General features: G+C 44.4%; 4 protein-coding genes across 4 annotated transcripts; all 4 read right to left on the bottom strand.

Annotated features, from left to right (window-relative positions):
- Positions 1-632: 632 nt before the first annotated feature.
- SPPG_01938 (uncharacterized protein) lies at positions 633-1418 on the bottom strand (the record flags this gene model as incomplete). Its single annotated transcript, XM_016750246.1, has 1 exon — positions 633-1418. The coding sequence occupies one exon, from the start codon at positions 1416-1418 to the stop codon at positions 633-635; it is 786 nt and encodes a 261-aa protein (XP_016610897.1).
- Positions 1419-1905: 487 nt separating this feature from the next.
- Positions 1906-2304, bottom strand: SPPG_01937 (uncharacterized protein; the record flags this gene model as incomplete). Its single annotated transcript, XM_016750245.1, has 1 exon — positions 1906-2304. One exon carries the CDS (start codon positions 2302-2304, stop codon positions 1906-1908), a length of 399 nt encoding a protein of 132 aa, XP_016610896.1.
- Positions 2305-4840: 2536 nt separating this feature from the next.
- On the bottom strand, positions 4841-10948 carry SPPG_01935 (uncharacterized protein; the record flags this gene model as incomplete). Its single annotated transcript, XM_016750244.1, has 1 exon — positions 4841-10948. One exon carries the CDS (start codon positions 10946-10948, stop codon positions 4841-4843), a length of 6108 nt encoding a protein of 2035 aa, XP_016610895.1.
- A 97-nt stretch (positions 10949-11045) lies between these two features.
- SPPG_08968 (uncharacterized protein) lies at positions 11046-12512 on the bottom strand (the record flags this gene model as incomplete). The annotated part of the gene is made up of 1 exon (XM_016757118.1): positions 11046-12512. The coding sequence occupies one exon, from the start codon at positions 12510-12512 to the stop codon at positions 11046-11048; it is 1467 nt and encodes a 488-aa protein (XP_016610894.1).
- Positions 12513-14445: the final 1933 nt, after the last annotated feature.

The following is a 14445-nucleotide window of genomic DNA, read 5'->3' as shown; positions in this document are numbered from 1 at the left end:
TTTGTAACGGATTTTTTGTAGGTAGACTATGGTAAAGACAACTTGGGTCTCCTAGCAGGTTATGTGGGTGTCCGTACTAGGAATCATAGTCTCGGAATCCTTTCTTTGGGTGTCGGTAGCGAATTGGGGGTGAGAGGCAAGAAGAGTCAGTTAGTTGTGAACCGAGCAGGATTTAGAGGCTTCAGTGTGGGTGATCAGGCCATTGAAGCACTCTGTTAGGTTCCTGGTAACCTAAGATTGGAGTTGAGAAGCTAGTTGTGGGGATTTTGTGTCACTACAGCTTCTGCCCTGCCGACCTATTTTTTTGAATTTGTCTTTTTATACAAGAATATGCTATGGTAACATCTACACTAGTTTCCGTAGCCTTCATTAGGGTGGCGGCATCCGATCTTCCCATCTTGGACCATTGCCATGATCGATCATGGCTGCATAACATATCCTTCATGCTGCGCTGGTGTAGCCCAGAACCGAGCTTGATCTGAGGAGTTTTGAAGCTTAGGTTACAATTGCGGAAACCTCAATCATGGTCACCTGATGCCTTTGAGCAAACCTGTCTATCAGAGTTGTTCGCTACATCCCCCCTTCAAAAAAGAAGGTTCGGCGACTCCTATGTGAGTGCCCGAACCTTGCTTCTACCATGACACAACTGGATAGTCATTGTCAGCTTCAAAGCTGTCTTCATTGATCATCCAGATTATGGTAGTATGCCCCATGATGTTTGCACAGAACCAAATTTGGTCAGTGGCTTCCAGAGCTGGGGTTCCAGGGGTCTTGGAACTGTTGGCTCGGGTTACATAAAGGGCTGTGAATGTCTCCATGGCCCTTTTCAAGTTAACTGCTTGAAAGTGGTAATAGGTGTGCTCCCGATGTTTGGGATGGAGCTGCTCTTCTGTGGTTTCAGCTGCGTTGGCTAGCTTTAGCAATACTGCTCTCACAGCTTCGATGGCTATCTCCACGAAATCGTGGGCTTCACGATCGGGCCAGAGGGTGAAGCGGGCCATTTTGGGGTTTCCGGCCGCATGTTGAGGGACTCCAGCGTCAAGCCAGGCGGCGCAGGGTATGTCCCGTAATCTCTTCCCCATCTTTTTTGCATTGGCGATGATACCAACAGCTGCTTGACTGCTGTTGGAAGCCCTACTGTAGGGCTCCACTATATGCATTGTGAGGGGCTGGCTCGTGGCGTATGGCTTCAAAGCCCCGTCTACCACCCAATCTTCACCATGATAGTGTTCGAGGGGTTTGTTTGGGTCTTCGAACAGCTCACGAATCCAAACTTCGACCCAGGTGGCCATAGCTGCTCCGAGCCGCTTGATAGAGTTCTCGGCTCCAAAGGCATCGCTTCCTTCTGCCCAGGGGTAGCCTTCCTCAAGGGTAGAGAGGATACTGACTCCTCGTTGTCCTTGGATATCAGTGGTCATGGTGTCGGTGATACAGTGCATCAGATAAGCCGAATGGCTTATCTGATGCACTGTATCAGCCGGCTTATAATATGATATACCCAGTGTATAATATGATATACCCGGCTTATAATATTCTATATAATAAGCCGTATTGAAGTGTTTGCCCAATGCATTGGAGTGTTTCAAAGTGTTTCAAAGTGTTTCAAAGTGTTTCGAGTCTTCCAAGGTGTTTGTCCAAGTCCGGGACTATTGATGAAGGGATGTGCGCATCTACGCCGAAAATTTTCTCTGACATACACGTAAAATTTTACGCATCTAATATTTCACGTGTCCAAACTTGACATTCGCTTCTTCTCAAGACTCCATGGTTCGTTTCCCCTTGGGCGGTTCGTTTCCCTTGGGCGGTTCGTTTGGTGATTTTACTCGAGCAAATTCTTGCTACTAGGTTCAAACGCCACACTTTATGAAATCACTTTATCTTGCCACTAGGTTCAAATGCCACACTTTATGAAATCACTTTAGCTTGGGACTCCATCTCTCCACCTTCCTTTACTGATGGTACTCGGGAGACCTTCAGTCTCAACACTTTTCGTTGTTTGCGGTAGATTGTGATAATCTCCATCACTTGGTCTTCTGTATATCCTGCCTCCATTAGCCCCTGCTTGACGTCATCCACCAAAGCATTTAGCTTCTCCTCTACTAGTGATGCCACATACATATTTGAACCATCTTCGCCTATGATTGTCCTCACATCCTTCTTAACCATTTTCCTTTCAATTGCCTCCTTTCTACGGCGATTTGTTGTTACGACTGCTTGGTGCATCTCATTGTCAACTGTGAGTTGGTAGAACCTCTTCATCTCATTTAGCTCTTCTTCACTTGCTCGCCTCATCATTTTCTCCATTGTTAATTGCAGCTGTATTCGAATGTTGTATATGGAATCATTTTTGAAAAGAAGGCTTCGAGCTGGGGAGGGGAGACCGGCGACCCTCTTTTATAAACGGAAAAGGAACCCTCCCATCTTATCGATATGATGGTTCAATACATGACCTCTCATCCTATCGATATAACATGTTCGATCTCTCATCGACAAAGTGGGATGCCATCTTTTGCTTACCTAAGCATTGTAACTCATGCAAATAAGTCGCAGTGAACCAGGTTTCCCTTGCTATCTGGGTAGCGAGGGTAAATGACCCCAATCTCAGTTTCCATGTATAACATACAAGTTGACTTCGGGGTCATTCACCCTCAACCTACACCACCCAATAATCAACACAGGTAGCACGTGGTTATCTAGAGTATCTTTGGAGAGCCGAACCCCCTCACACCAGACATTGTTCACTGCGTGAAATTATTGTATAAATCATTCAAAGAGTCATATCAAGTATATACATCTTTTGTTATGAATCTATCTTCCGAGGTCTCCCCCTTAGTCTCTTTGGCGAACTTGTTCCTAATTTCTTGCGCGGTGCTTCCATTCTCGTTATCTGCAGAAACTTAGATGTATATTTGCATTCTTTTCCATCTAACATCCGGCGGATGGTGTGATAGGTACATCATGGTTATGTAGAACAACGACGTGTCTGCGTGCATCCTCATCTACATGGCATCATACTGAAGGTTCCATCGATGGATGAGTTGTGAATATAAAAGAGGCAAGCTCGCTAGCAAATCCACACACTTACACCACAAAACAGTATGACGAGTTTCAAGGAATTCTTCAATATCACATTCAGCGCGCCTACGGATGGCTCTCTTCTTATTCCTACAATGGGCTACAATGCTAACTCGGATGAGGAAAGACAAATCATAGCGATTGTCTTAGACATCATTAATTTCATCGTGACAAACCCAGAGAAGAGTCCTTATATGAGGGTTCCTTTTGTTGACAACAAAGAAAAAGTGAGAAAATATGGAGAAGAACTTGACGAAGTTGGAGAGGAAATCGGTGTTGTTGACATGTTGTTCAGCGTCCATAGTTTTCTGATGGAGTGGATAGCTGAATGCAGTCAGCTAGGGAATCCCGACTGGCAAGCATATCGAGTAGATTTACGTAGTCTGGAGTACCGCTGGGATGGGATTGGAGGATGGCAGGCTTAAGAAAAGTAGAATGTGGCTACCTGGTGATCTTGAATGAGCGAGGGTAAATGACCCCAATCTCAGTTTTCATGTATAACATGTTAATGCACTTCGGGGTCATTCACCCTCAACCTACACCACCCAATAATCAACACAGGTAGCACGTGGTTATCTAGAGTACCTTTGGAGAGCCGAGCCACCTCACACCAGACATTGTTCACTGCGTGGTCTTTCATTCCCCATGGGGGAATTGCCGACCCTCTGTAGACCCTGTAAATTTTTGTGGCGCATACTAAAAATCCCTGTCGTATCGATAATTTAAGTACTTTTCGCCCAATCGGAAAAGAACACCCTCTATATATCCAGCGCGGAGGGCTTGCCCCCTTGCTAATTCTAAAACATTCTTCAACAACATGAGCAGTCAAAAGAGTGATAGCGAGTCGAACCCGAAATTCATACACCTTCGAACCATGACTCGGTGGGCATGGCTAGCAGTGTGTTTTGCATGCGAAGAAATTAGAGATCAACAGAGCATTACAAAGTACATGACCATTCTTGGAAGCATCAGAGAAGGATTTAAAAGTGCTCATTATGATCCAACATTCGAAGATATGGAGGAACAGTGGAGTTGTTGCTTGTTCACCTGTGTACAACTTAGGTTGATGGTTGAGGATGAAATGCAGGACATCGACTCAATTGAAAGCCATGTTAAATTACTGGCATTTTTAGAGCTTTTATTAGGAGCATGTGAGGGCTTATCAGCGTCAATGGGAATAAAACTGTTATCTTAGTCGAGTGTTACATAATAGACCCGTGCATCGCTGCACAAAAAGCTGTGTTGGCATCTGTGTTTCAGATGCGTGTGGTTTCTTTTTCGTTTCTTTTTGTGGTCAGTCCAACGAAAGAAGCCATGAAAAGGAAAGGACTGTATGACCCAATGGGGATACAGTTCTCCATCTGCATCCCCATCTTTTTATAGAGAAAAAAAGGGAAGCTGCGTTCACGTTTCCATCCGCATTTCTAGAACAAAGAGCCTTTCATTATGATTGTGTCCTAAGAGAACGCAATCCTGCAAGATGGCTAAGTAGCCGGAATTTCGAAAGCAGATTTCATCCAGTTTCTTCAAGTGGACGATTGACATAATCTCTTTGAAGATGTGTTCGTTCTGGTCTGTTTTCGGAAGAAACAATATGATACGTTTTTTATCTCCTGTCATCATACCTTGACAGTACCTCCAGAAGTTACACATGTCGCCCTTCACGGCGTCCTTGATGTTCAATACTGAATGACCTTCAATATCCGCGCATCGCATTCTTATCTTGCATAGCTTCTTTTTTAAATGATGGCAGTGCGCGCGTCATCTATTGTCCGAGTTCAGTGATTTTAATGAGGGTAACATCAGTTGTGTTATCGGGAGCAGCCTGACTGATACTAAAATTTGTGAAGTAAGCAATGTTATCGGACATCCCTGTAACAACAAAGGCTGCTGTGATTGTACGATTGACTCCCGAATTAAAGTTAAAGTCGCTCGAGTACACGAGAGGCATCGACCCAGCGCTTTGTCCGAGAAATATTGACAATGTACCATTTGAGTTTGCTGTGCCATGGAGGTTAAGCGTCCACTCCATAAGTACCTTGCCAGGTGTTGAAACATAGAAGACCTTCGAGGCATTGTTGGATTGCCACACGTCTTTAGTCAAAAGTTTGATAACTTGAACATTTCTTAGAAATGTTTGACTGGCAACCCATGGTTGAGTAGCACAAACCTGACCATTGCTATAGACAGCACCGTTCGAATACAGATTCCCTCCTGCAACAACATGTGCAGCAACCGCGACACCTCCTGAAACGACCAATGCTCCTGTGGAAGAACTCAATGCTGGTGTTGTAGAATCAATTGTGACATTTCCGGTATTTGCCTGTATCGTTAGTCCTTTAGCGGTCTGTGCTTGGAGCCGAAGATTTCCAATATCGTTTCTCAATGTCATTGTGTTAACGCCTCCATCCGAACTCCGGTTGTTTCCGTTCAAAAACATAACAGCAGAACCTGCTGCATTCTGGAAGTATTGGATGGCACAACTATTGCTCCCAGAGTCGAGGTTTTTAAGAATAATAGCCCGTAGCCCGTTAAGTGGCGAACCGATAGTTAGATTACCGGACGAGATGAGGTCTCCGGTGTAGGTGTTAACCGAGAATCGGCTATTCCATGTTCCAAAGGTATCACTGGAATAATGACCGAATTCATAACGACGTTGGTCTACGCTATCAGACGAGCCGGCGAGGTGGACGTGAAGGGCGTCTCCGGAGTTGTTGTAGGAGATAGTGTAGTCACCTTTCGTAGAGGGAGTGTCACTTCTCAACTTGAAATATCCACCTGTAGAGGCGGCTATGAGAACTTTTCCTGTAATGTTTCCACCTGAGAAGATACTTTTAGAAACCCCTATTCCTCCTTTAACCTGTAGAGCGCCACTTGATACGGTTGTTGCCTCGGATGTATCGTTAGCAAGAATTGTATTTGCCAACAGATTACTAGAAGATGTTATAACATCTTGTTTCGATGTTTGCAGTGCTGATATGCTGGGGGCATAGTCGACAATGTTTAAAATACTTCGAACGGAAATATCATTCACAAGGGTAAATCCTTGGACATCATCTCCCATGACAAACATGTTCGACATTGGACTCATCGATGCAAGGGAATCGAGTAAAGGACTTGCATTTTGCTTCCCTGAGATGTCGACATTGGTAATGCCTAATATTGTCTTCACCTCTTCAGGAGTTTTCACCGAGAATGATGTAGCAGAACTCCCAACAATAAATGAATTCGCTGATAATGCAAGACCGCTTATAGACGATAATAGTGGACTTGATGCCTGTTTATTAGCAATGGCTGTCCCTACATAACTCTCGGTTGCAAGTTTGAGATTATTGGAGAAAATGTCTCCACCAACGTACAGCATTTTAGCGACACCTAAACCTCCTGATACCTGCAATGCGCCCATTATAGTCGACGATGAGTCTGTAGTCGAAGTGATGGCAATGGTTCCATTGGCTTTGAGAATGAATTGATGGGCGCTAGTTCCATAGTTATAAAACCCGAGGCTCCCATTGGTAAGTATACCTGTTCCATTAGTTGCAGCGTGGTATATACCCCAAGAATTACTCGAAGCAGCATTGTTACTAATCAGAACGGCGGTAGACGCTGTGGCACTTGAAGGCGCATTGATGACTATGGCAGCCGGCTGCAATCCTCCTCCACCTGCTCCTAGGGTTAGAGTTTTTCCTATGCTGACTCCACCTGATACCTGGAAAGCACCTGTTGTCACACTAGTTGAATCGGTTGTGTTTGGTATCTGCGTTACGCCTGTATTGGAAACTCTCAGAACAAAGCCTGTATTGTTATAAGAACTATTTAGACCGAATCCGCCTGCTGATAATGTTCCGTCTCCTGTGCTTCCGGCAACTCTCATGCCCCATGTAACATTACTCCCAGTATTTACTAAGGACAATGTTGTAGATGCTGCGCCATTTTGAATGGTTATACCCCCGCCAACAGTGGCACTGTTAAATGATAGCGCAGTCGATGAGGTAATAAGAGGTTGATATGAGGAAAGTATATTCGATGTAGGAACAACTGAGAACCCTGTGGGTGTTCCCATGATGAAAGTGTTAGCCGCCGGCGTTAAACCGCTGATAGAATCGAGTAACGCAGACGCACTTTGTTTAGTAGCAAGTGCTGTATCTGCGGCGGCCTTGTTATTCTGAACAAGTGTTTGAAGCGAAGTCAAGGATTGACTAAGAGGACTTGTCATGCCGGTCATTGTAGCGACACTCCATTGTTGCGTAGCCACTTCGACTCCATTTTGAATGATCAGTCCTTCAACATTTAGATCATGTTCAACAAGTAAGCCACCTGTCAAGAGTCCATTGCCTACATTATCTACTCGAAACACTATATCTGAGGTGCCTTGGACAAATATTCCACCACTCGTTGTTAGAGAATTAACATTCAATGCAGACGATGTAGTAAGAAGAGGTTGGAATCCCCCTAGAATTGTAGAGACAGGTGATACTGTAAAGCCCCCAGCAGTTCCCATGACGAAGGAATTCGGTGTCGTTGTTAAACCACTGATTGCATCGAGTAAAGGACTGGCATTTTGCTTCGTAGCAATGGATGTTGTTAGAGAACTTTCAGTAGCCAATTTCACTCCATTTGTGTATACATCCCCTCCAACGTACAGTGATTTAGCGATGCTAACTCCACCTTTCACCTGGAACGAGCCAGATGTTGAGGAAGTAGCATCAGTTGTCGTATTGATAATAACATTCCCAGATGAGAGAATATCCAAATTCGAAGCCGTTGCATTATTTGTACCAATACGCAAATTACTAGCGGAGGCTCGAATGATGTAGTCTCCAGCAATGGTATTTGTTACCCATTGACCTGCTGTTGCTGTATATCCGAATGATGCGTTGTTTATTTGAAAGGCGGCAGCGGCTGTAGTAGATATAATAGCATACTTTCCCATGTACACTGTGCCTTGCACTCCTAATCCACCGGGAATTTGTAATGCACCTGTTGTTGTAGAGGATGCATCATTTGTAGCATCCAGCGTAACGATTCCAGTGTTTGCCTGTATTGTTAGTCCTCTAGCGGTCTGTGCTTGAAGCCGAAGGTTACCAATATCGTTTCTCAACGTCATTGCGTTAATCCCACCGTCCGAACTCCGGTTGTTTCCATTCAAAAACATCACTCCAGAACCCCCTGAAGCCGTTAGATAAAGAATGCTGCATCCGTTCGTCCCTGTACTCGGATTGCTTACGATAAGGGAACGTAAACCGTTTACAGAAGAGGCTCCGACAGTTAGGTCACCCCCTACAACGCATGAACCATTTGTGTCCACTCTTAGACCCAGAGATACTGCACTAGATGTCCGTCTGTAAATGTAAATCGGCTTGTCTTGTGCTCCTAACCACGTAGCAGCATCACTAGCATACCCTAAAAGACCAGAACCATCCAGACCCAGCCAAGACGATTTTGTACTGTCAAAACTATTTGAAATAAAGACAGACGAGCCTCCTGCTACAGAGGCGGTCGTTTGAACTCTGCTTCCTGTAATGACTTTCCCTGAGATATTGCCGCCAAATGTAACATTATTTGAAGTTAGATTAGTTATCTGGCTTCCGACCCAAGGTTTGATAACATCATTGTCGTAATCTCTTAACATTGAGAGATTGATTGCTTGCTGAGGGTATTCGTATTTGATGCCTCGATAACATGAAGGCATATCAAACAAGAGACGAGTACAACCTCCTATTGGATCAGAAGCAATTGCGACATTGCTCCCGGGTTCAAGTGGTGGCATGAAGGTAACAGGGTCTATTGGTTCGTAAATGGGGTTTCCATCGCCATCGAGTATAGGTTGTCCTTCCGCATCTCGTTGAACCTTACGTTTGCATGACCCTCCGAAAATCATTCCCCAAGGGAACGTTGAGACGATTGGGAGGATGGAGTTTACAGCCATAGGGACTGTCAAGGGCGGGGAGACCATCGCTGGAAAAGGTACGGTTGATAATGGAGTTGCTCCGGACAAAATAACAGTGTTGCCTGATGGAACATCCGTTTTTAACACTTCTGCGGTATCACTCTGTTCAGTATTATCGGTATCCCTTTGCTTCGATAATGGCGTAGGGTCAATGAGGGTAAAGTTATAAAGCGGATACGAACCTGTAATGATGAGATTTGGACTGTTACTTACGAATTGAGGAGGAATCATGTTATACTGAATCGTATTTCCAACAACAATAATACTTCCATATGAGTTGGTACTGCCCACATAATTACCTCTTAAGGCATCGCCTACGCGAAGAATAGTATCGCTTCCTGAAATCGAACATGAAATCAAATCGCCGCTAACTTGCACTCCATTGATACCTCTTAGGTTTGTTGACAAAATCGCACCATTTTTTTGCAGTCCAATTCCCGCAGCGATGTTTGAACTCAGAACACCATTGTTTAGAGTAAGATCGGGTGACTGTGCTGTTAAACTCAGTCTGAAGTCGTTCCCCGTCCTGGTTACCCCTTGGGAGGCTGTGAAGGTATCCCGTATGGTTCCCCTGTTGACCATAGCCAAACCTGAATTAGCATCAACTTTTAGATCGAGTTGAAGGTCATTCTGTACTCTCTCGATACCATTGCTGCAAGTCAGTACGTCTTTAATGGTATCTGCTTTGACCATTTGGAGACAACTGCCAGCCTCGCATTTAAGAGATAATACCACATCATTGGTCGTTCCAGGTCGAATAGATACGCCATTAAAGTCCTGAAAAATGTACCCACCTGTGAGTGCATTTCCAACAATTCTGATGGTCTGATTATCGACCAAACAGCCTATCTCTCGACGTCCAGCAGCCTCCGGACTCACGGCGATCGCTCCAGTTTGAGAGCCTTGATAAAATTGCGAAAGATAGTCTTTACTTACAGCATACGAGCCACCTCCAATCGCAGGCAATGTTCCGCTTAACTTTACATTGGGTACACGCAACTCCTGAAGCGTGGACGAATAGGTGAATGAAGAACTTCCCGAGTAGCCATAAGTAAGGTTCCCATACATGATTTGTTCATATCCGGGTGATTTCAGGGACAATCTCGAACCCGCTTGGCTGAATATGGAACTATCTACCATTAGGCGAATGGCTGTGGTGTCTACCTCTCCTAACACATTAGTCATTTCGGTCAAACTATCGAATCCAAAGTCGAGCCATGAAGACCCGATGTCTAACAGCGTATCAGCACCGCTGGATGTCTTTATAGCCCCAAATGCTTTGAACAGTTGGCTTGAGTTTGTTTCGAGTTCATCTGAACTATTCACCTTCAAACTCTTGTGAAGTTTGACACCGATTCCATTATCCCGATATAGAGGTTTCTTCAGTGTTTCTAGAGGTGGCGGTGGTGGAAAGTTCACTGAAAGTCCGTTTTCGTTAATGGATAATGTCTCATCCACTCGAATACCAACCGTCCGCGATTCATCATCACGGTACATTGGGAACTCATAATTTTCGGGAATCACTTTCAGTTTTTCTTCTTCTACAGATAAAGATGAATCATCAAACTGAAGTTGGATATCATGACCCTCTTTTGAGTAGACAAGAGGTTGATGCGCAGATACGTCGATTGTGGTCAACCGACTCTCCTCATCAATTTCAAGCCTCTTGTTATCAACATTTAATCCAATGGATACGACGCCATGTTCATTCGTACAAGGTAAGCATTCAGAGGTGGTTTCAACCTCGTTGACTTTAAGTTTACCATTTTCATTAGATAAATGCTTAAATTCTCCAACATCGAACCCCTTTATCTTGGCTCCAACATCGAAGCCAACCATTTCGCCTGTCACATATGGAGATAAGAGATTTGTGTTATCTACGGTACGTAACCCCGTAGAATGTCTACTATTAATTCCAGACATGTTATATTGTAGCTAGGAAGTAAAATTTGAGGAGCTTGGCAAAAGACGAAGCGCTCGACGGTGCCCATCTTATCGATAAAGATGGGGCGAAAAAACCTTACGCTATCCTCTGTTTCTTCCTCGGTGGAAGTGTGACATCCTCTGCTCCTTTTCTCCTTCTACTTCGAACTGTAGGTTCCACACGCAGTGTCGATTGTGTTTGTGCAGGAGGGACAACATATTCCGCTTCACGTTGTCCTCGCAATCTTGCGAGTGGACGTACTTCGCTTCCCAAGTCCGCGGTTAGCGGTACTAACGTTGGAGGATTGACAGCAACATTCGGAGGTGCTGGTGCAAAATTGACTTTTCTCCTATTTTTGGCTCGTATATGTTTTTCAACTTCTTCAGGGGATGTTAATCTAATTTCCTCTACTTCCTCTCGTTCGGGTATAGAAGAATCTATTCTTTGTCTTTTTACCGTGGTCTGCTTATCATCTGGTTGTTTGTACTGTCTTCTTTTGGTTCCATGAGGAGCAACTCCAGCAAAAATCACATCCGGAGGATGTGGAGGAGCAACAGGTGATGGGGTTGATGGTGGAGTTACTGGCTCTGTTTTTTGCTTCTTTTTATTCAACCGAGGAATCGGCGGGGGTGCATTTGCTTTCCTTTTGGAACCTGCTAATATGGTTGCTTCCTTACCTTTGAAGTGAAATGGAGTTCTAGCAGGAACCGGGATAAATTTTTCATTGACGGAGTTTCTCTCTAAAACATCCGCTACACCAGACGGATCATGGCGGTCATTCAGGAGTACTGTATCATGCGGAATTGGTGCGGCACTACGAGGCATTGTTTCCACGGAGGCATCGATTTGAGGAGATTCCACATGAACCTCTGGAGTCAAGCCAGGGAAACTGCCTGGAATTGGTGGAATATAAGCATCGGACATTGTCATCGCATCCAATGGAACAGCAGCGCCAGTCCCATGATTGACACGGTCATTTCCAACTGCATCTCGTCTAATTTCCGTCTCCCTTGTTAGAATTACAGGTTCTAGGGGAGTAGAATTTACATTACGTGGCTGTGCTGGAATCTCATTTCCATTAGGTGGTGCTTCAAACATTAAGCCCGTTTGGGAAGTCACTGATGCGGGATAGGAAAACACATGCCCTGATTCATCAGGAATCGGTAATCCTGAAAGGGAATTTTGCGTTCCAACGGTCAATGCATTCCCTTGTCTACTTGGAGTAATCGAATCAAGATACTTCTGTTTCTTCCTGTAATCTTCCTCTGCTTTAACATATTCAAGACCGTCCCTGTAAGCCTTGGTAGTTCGTTGGGCAGCCGAAAATTTCAGAACATCAGAAGACGAGAGCCTCGGTTCATATTTCGGTGCTGCATAGTTCGTCTTTGTTGCTAGGTCTTTCTCATGGACATTGCGGTTCCACGAATAGACAACTTGTGGTCGTCCGAGGATATCAATCTTTGAATAGTCTAGTGCGACACCCACTTGACGTTTTTGCAGATTTGGAATCGGTGGCGAAATAGCATATGTATCACTCAAGTAATTGGCTCGGTAATATGCCATACTAGGTTTTTTCCTTTGCTATGTAGAGCTGAAAAAATAATATCTCTTCTGTTCTATAAATCAAGATGCCTAATTGGTTTTCTAAAGCGAAAGCAAAGGCAAATGTTCTGTGGAATAACGCGCCGTCATATGTTGCCAAAGCAAGGAACTTTGCTAATCAAGCAGTCCGGCATGCCACTACATTGAATAAACATGTGCAGCACGTAAATCGCCAAGTACAAGAGTCACCGCTTTTCTCAGCAGGAGTCCGAGAGAAAAGTCAAAAGATTTCTAGTCATGGAGACACTGGGCTGAGGAAACTTACAGAACTTCACAAGAACGCTGACGACTTTGTTGAGAGGGTGGCAGGTGGTAGAATCGAGTGATCTAATCCAGTGAACTACTGCTATTTGGGTGGCGAGGGTGATTGTCCCCGATCTCGGGTTCTATGTATAACATGTTACTGGACTTCGGGGTCATTTACCCTCAACCTACATCCAACCCCATAATCAAACAGGTAGCGTGTGGCTGTCTAAGGGAAGCTTGAAAGAGAAAGAGCGAAAACGGCGGACAATGTTCACTGCGCTCTTGGCGCCCCAGGCGGGCTATCAATTTTAACCCTTCAAACCACAGTCACAACAGCACCAATGGAAAGTGTGACATTCTCGTGGTAGGTGGAGACCATGTGCACCTTTTGCGTAGGCGCAACAGCATGTTGCGTATGCACTCTTAACAAGCCATCTGTCCCTGTAAAACTCAATGCCGCCTGACTGCCTTCATCCTTGCTGGCAAAACTCCATCCAAATGAAAAGGCTTTTGAATCATAATCTGCGAATGACATATCCATCTCCCCGAGTTGGTCAAAGTTGTTATTTGATAACTGTGTGACCAGTAACATTTGATTATCAGATGGGCTATGGCTGAACCCTTGCGTTCCACTTGGAATGGTAAGATTTGGCCCCAGTTGAATACGCCACTCGCGTAGCCCTTGTGAAGAATACATTAGCGCCTTATCTTTCGTCTGGTCATTGAGAACATCATCGTCCACAAACGACATTTCGATCCCTTGAAGTGACCTTACACCACTCATATGAAGCAAAAATGTATTCCGGTTTCCACCACTACATGCATTTTCCGTTTGGGTTGAGCGCACATAGTCATAGAATATTGGCTTTCCATCACTTATAGCACGTGTTGAATTGATGACGCTGCTTGGTGGTGGTGTAACATACGAAATTAAAGTTCTGATATTCGATACTCTTATCTCTCCAACTCCAGCCGATGTAAAGATGGTTGAAGGATCCGCAAGTGTGATTATGATTTCGAGTGCTTGATTTGGAAGTGCCCAAACAGGGAAGAACTGGTCATTTGTCGGATGAAAGAAACCCACAAAAGGGTGATGGTTGATGGAGATGGTACTCGATGTTGCAAAGATATTGGTGTTTCCATATCCGGAAAGTTGGCTCAACAATTTCTTACTACCGGCAGATAGATTGCGGTACGTTTGTACTAGATAAAGAGGATAGTTTGGTATATTGACAACTGTTTCTCCTCCTGCTTTGATGGTCAATGATTGAATAATGGATTCCAAGCCAAGATACATGTTTTTAACACCTGTACCAGGAGTTATCAGGTTCCCTGCATTATCGTATGCAGAAACATCCATTGACAGAATTAGTTTCTGCAAAATGAAAGAGACCGAATTCGAGTCGCAAGTGATCTTAATCGGAGTCAGGTTTCTTGACTTTGTCGTATATGTACTTTGACCTATCGGAGAATAGATTGACACCCCCTCACCGCGAGGATCGGAGTAACTTTTGGCGAAGGAATTGGTTGAGAAGATCCAGTTACGTGGTACAGCAACTTCTTCTGACATCTTTGTTTACTGATTGCAGGAAAAAAAAAATGGAAGATTTTTCAGCCAAAAATACCACCATAGTTGTCCTCCTCAACA

Source organism: Spizellomyces punctatus (assembly GCF_000182565.1).
Source record: "Spizellomyces punctatus DAOM BR117 chromosome Unknown supercont1.3, whole genome shotgun sequence".
Classification (NCBI taxonomy): domain Eukaryota; kingdom Fungi; phylum Chytridiomycota; class Chytridiomycetes; order Spizellomycetales; family Spizellomycetaceae; genus Spizellomyces; species Spizellomyces punctatus.
Note: the sequence above shows the minus strand (reverse complement) of the source record. Positions and strands in the feature narration are given on the sequence as shown.